Source organism: Lolium rigidum, chromosome 1, assembly GCF_022539505.1.
Source record: "Lolium rigidum isolate FL_2022 chromosome 1, APGP_CSIRO_Lrig_0.1, whole genome shotgun sequence".
Lineage (NCBI taxonomy): Eukaryota > Viridiplantae > Streptophyta > Magnoliopsida > Poales > Poaceae > Lolium > Lolium rigidum.
In genome coordinates this window covers 185,266,638-185,269,954 of record NC_061508.1, presented here as the reverse complement: position 1 = coordinate 185,269,954, position 3,317 = coordinate 185,266,638, and the positions used below count along the sequence as shown (strand labels likewise).

At 45.5% G+C, this 3,317-nt stretch overlaps 1 protein-coding gene across 1 annotated transcript; it reads right to left on the bottom strand.

Moving 5' to 3' along the window:
* Positions 1-615: 615 nt before the first annotated feature.
* Positions 616-3,104, bottom strand: LOC124682819 (tetraspanin-7-like). The gene is made up of 2 exons (XM_047217430.1): positions 2,516-3,104; positions 616-1,148 (listed from the first exon to the last, which is right to left on the bottom strand). The coding sequence occupies exons 1-2, from the start codon at positions 3,023-3,025 to the stop codon at positions 843-845; spliced, it is 816 nt and encodes a 271-aa protein (XP_047073386.1). The 5' UTR covers positions 3,026-3,104; the 3' UTR covers positions 616-842.
* Between the last annotated feature and the right edge of the window lie 213 nt (positions 3,105-3,317).

The window sequence follows — 3,317 nt, the reverse complement described above, 5'->3', positions numbered from 1 at the left end:
GTATTCGAGTAACATTCACTCTGAATTCGTACTTGTCAACATCCGTATTCGCATTCGTATTCGTTTTAAAAATATGGAAACGGATATGGGAAGAGCACTATCCGATCCGCATCCGATCTGTTTCCATCCCTAACTGGGAGTAACAATTTTAGAAGAATGAGCCTTTAGAATGATGAAGGCTTCTATTACAGTAGCCGCATTTCCACATCTGTATACCCTTTGATTGTCCGATCCGATAGATAAAAATGTCTGAACGCTGTGAAGAGGTTTTGGTGGTTCTATTATACTGTAAACTAATAAAAAATGGCTTTCATGTAAAAAATTTTTTTGCTTCGGAACCGTGAATATTTTCTAGTTTCTACTTTCTACTACCTCCATCCCAAAGCTTAAGGTCTATATTTTTTCAGAAAATCAAACTATGTCAAATTTGACTAAGTTTTTATCAAAAACTATTAACGTGAAAAGTACAAAATCAATATCATTAGATAGATAATAAAATATATTTTCATATGGTATCTACAAAATATCATATTTGTTCATAGATTTTTCTAAAAATTTGGTCAAACTTTACTTCGTTTGAAATATAAGTCTTGCGCCTTGGGATGGAGGTAGTAGTTTACATCCTAACAAACAACAATTCCATTGTTCAAAATTAACCAGCAACGATTTACAGACACGGCGTCCTCAAGAGTCGAGAGAAAAGATCATCCAAACAAGAAAGCAACCATCACATATGTACTGTTACAGTTCATTCCATGGGACTATAAGACTAACATCATCAAAGTACGAAATTTTCTGAGACGTCACTGGTGCTACCTTCCGCTGGCTGGTGCTGGCCATCCTCATTTCCCAACGAGGGAGTATTTGTGCCGACGGTTGTTCCTGAGAGCGCAGCAGCCGAACCCGTAGACGACGACAAGGAGCACGACGAAGGCGGCGTTGACGAAGGCGATCTTCTTCCAGCTGTTCTTGAGGTTCCCTAGGACGCCGGCCTTGCAGGACTGGCAGCCGTAGCAGAGCTCCGACTGCTCATTCGACCAAGCGTCGCAGTCAGGGTCGGCGCCGCTGACATAGCCAGGGGGCTTGGTCCAGTAGGTCTCGTTCTGGTACGTGAAGTTGCACGCGGTTGGGGGCTTGCAGCATCCAGACTGCACACACACACACACAAAATTGAGGTTACAATGAAATTCTTTTTCAGGGTTCATAATTCATGTGGTGTATACTTAATCAAGAGATTGCAGTTTCTGAAGTCATAATCAACTGCAAGTTGCATCTCTATGGTATGGTTGTCTGAACTCTGGAAAAGCACATATGAATTGCTTGTAAGACCAAATCAATGCGGCGCAGAAGTCGTTGATACATTTTTGACAATCACTTTCCTCTTACTCGGAGCTGAATTAGTATGTAGGATTTGCCTGCTATGACGTCGACTGAAGCCGATAGCTTGGTGGCTCTTTAATTTCTACCCTATTGCAGCCCTTGTGCACATACCTACGACTTTGATCAAGTCATGAGTTGCTAAATGTAACTTTGAGTGATGCAATATAAAGGCATAGGCTCGGCCAGTTTATTAGTACAAAGGAATTATCAAATGAGGACAAGTAATATAACTAATGTAGTATTAGCGTGATGCTGACTTATGAGCTTAATAAAGTGCCCTTTTATATATAAAAAATAATAACATGGTTAATGAGAATAATCTTTACAGCAACATTGGCATACAAATCTGCCAACTACAGAATCCTCAAAATCTGAAGGTTAAAGAACAGCCGTATTAGGATAAGCGTAGGGTTGAGAAAATTCAGACTTCATAGTGTGACGTCGGAAGTAGTTTAAACTAGACGTGAGATGATCGGGACCGGTTTGGAACGTTGCACTTGCACAATAGTACAATCAAGTGGCATGAAAATACTACTCCGTTTTTTCAGAAAAGATCTTTGTACCTCCTGTTTAGTCTTTGGCGTGGTAAGGTAGCTTTCTACCTGATGTAATTAAACGGCATGTAGATATATCAAAAGAGTAATTCGAACCGTTTGCTTATCCAAGAAATGGCTTGAAGAGGTCAGCAAAGCACATCATCGATCGATATATATTTGAGCCAAATTCGGTTGAAGATATTTCCTATTGACTTTGGGTACATTGATTATAAAACATTACTTAAGCCGTTAAGCGTGTGTGACCGGTGAACTTGTGTTCAAGAGGACAGGGTATCATCCAACGTATGCAATGCAATGGAAAGTTCTGCATATATATAGCTTGAGTAAACCGGTGAGGTTGCCATATGTATACATGAACTTAACATTTCTTACGTTGCAATTTAGGTAAGAATTGGCAGCGTTGTCAGTGCGTGTTGTGACTTACGACAGCAAGTGTACAGCTGAATCTATGCAGCACAGATACAGAAACGAATTATGACGTGAATAATAACTCTCCACTCGAGTCTAAAATATGTTCCAACACAAAAAAGAAGCAGCTGATATTTCACAAGTTCATCAGAGGGGTATGAGTAACTAACCTGCACCGGCGAGAGATTGGCGTTGACGAACTCGTCGAGCGTCCGGTTGCTCTGCAGGCTCCGGCACACCTTGGCCTCCATGAGGCAGCTCCTGATTCTTCCCCAGTTGTGACCGTCCTCCACCGTGCGCCTCAGCCAGCTGGAGTAGTCCCCGAGCCGGTACTCCCTGAACCCTCTCCCGGACACGGCCTGCCCGGCGCTCGCGTTGGTGACGGCGAAGGCGAAGCCCGCGAAGCAGAGCGCGGCGAGGATGAGGAGCCCCGTGAGGAAAAGGTAGATCCAGAGGAGCGCCGACGCGCGGCAGCAGGCGCCTACGAGACCCGCGAGAGAGGCCACCATGATGGCGACGCCGAGGACGATCGCCGGTGTGCGGAGGAAGCGGTCGCAGTCCGTCGCGCCGCCCCGGTGCGGCGCGCTCGCGTAGATGCCCGCCGCGAGGACGGCCGCGCCCAGGAGGAGGGTCACCACGTTAAAGACCGCGAAGACGGTGTTGCTGCACCGCGGCGCCATTTGCGATGGAAGTTGCGCTGAGGGTCGTGTTGGAGAGATGTGTTTGTGCTTTGTGAGGGACAGGGGAAAGGTAAGTTTATAGCGGGAAGATGGAGCGAAAGAGTTGAATTGGGCAACAGCCTTTTTTCCACTCCCTCTTTTTATTGGGCAACTGCTCATTTTATTGCCTGTGCTAGGTGTTAGAGCATCTCCAACAGGGCGCTGTAAAATCTCGCGCGCTATACCGGCGATTGGGCGCGCTGTATATCGCTCGCGCGCGGTATAGCGAATTTGTCCCCGGCGGAGGCTGTAT

Excerpts from the sequence above, each read along its gene's own strand:
- LOC124682819 (XM_047217430.1), bottom strand. The coding sequence starts at position 3,025 with ATGGCGCCGCGGTGCAGCAACACCGTCTTCGCGGTCTTTAACGTGGTG. Across the intron at positions 1,149-2,515 it reads CCAATCTCTCGCCGGTGCAG|TCTGGATGCTGCAAGCCCCC; the intron begins GTTAGTTACTCA and ends GTGTGTGTGCAG.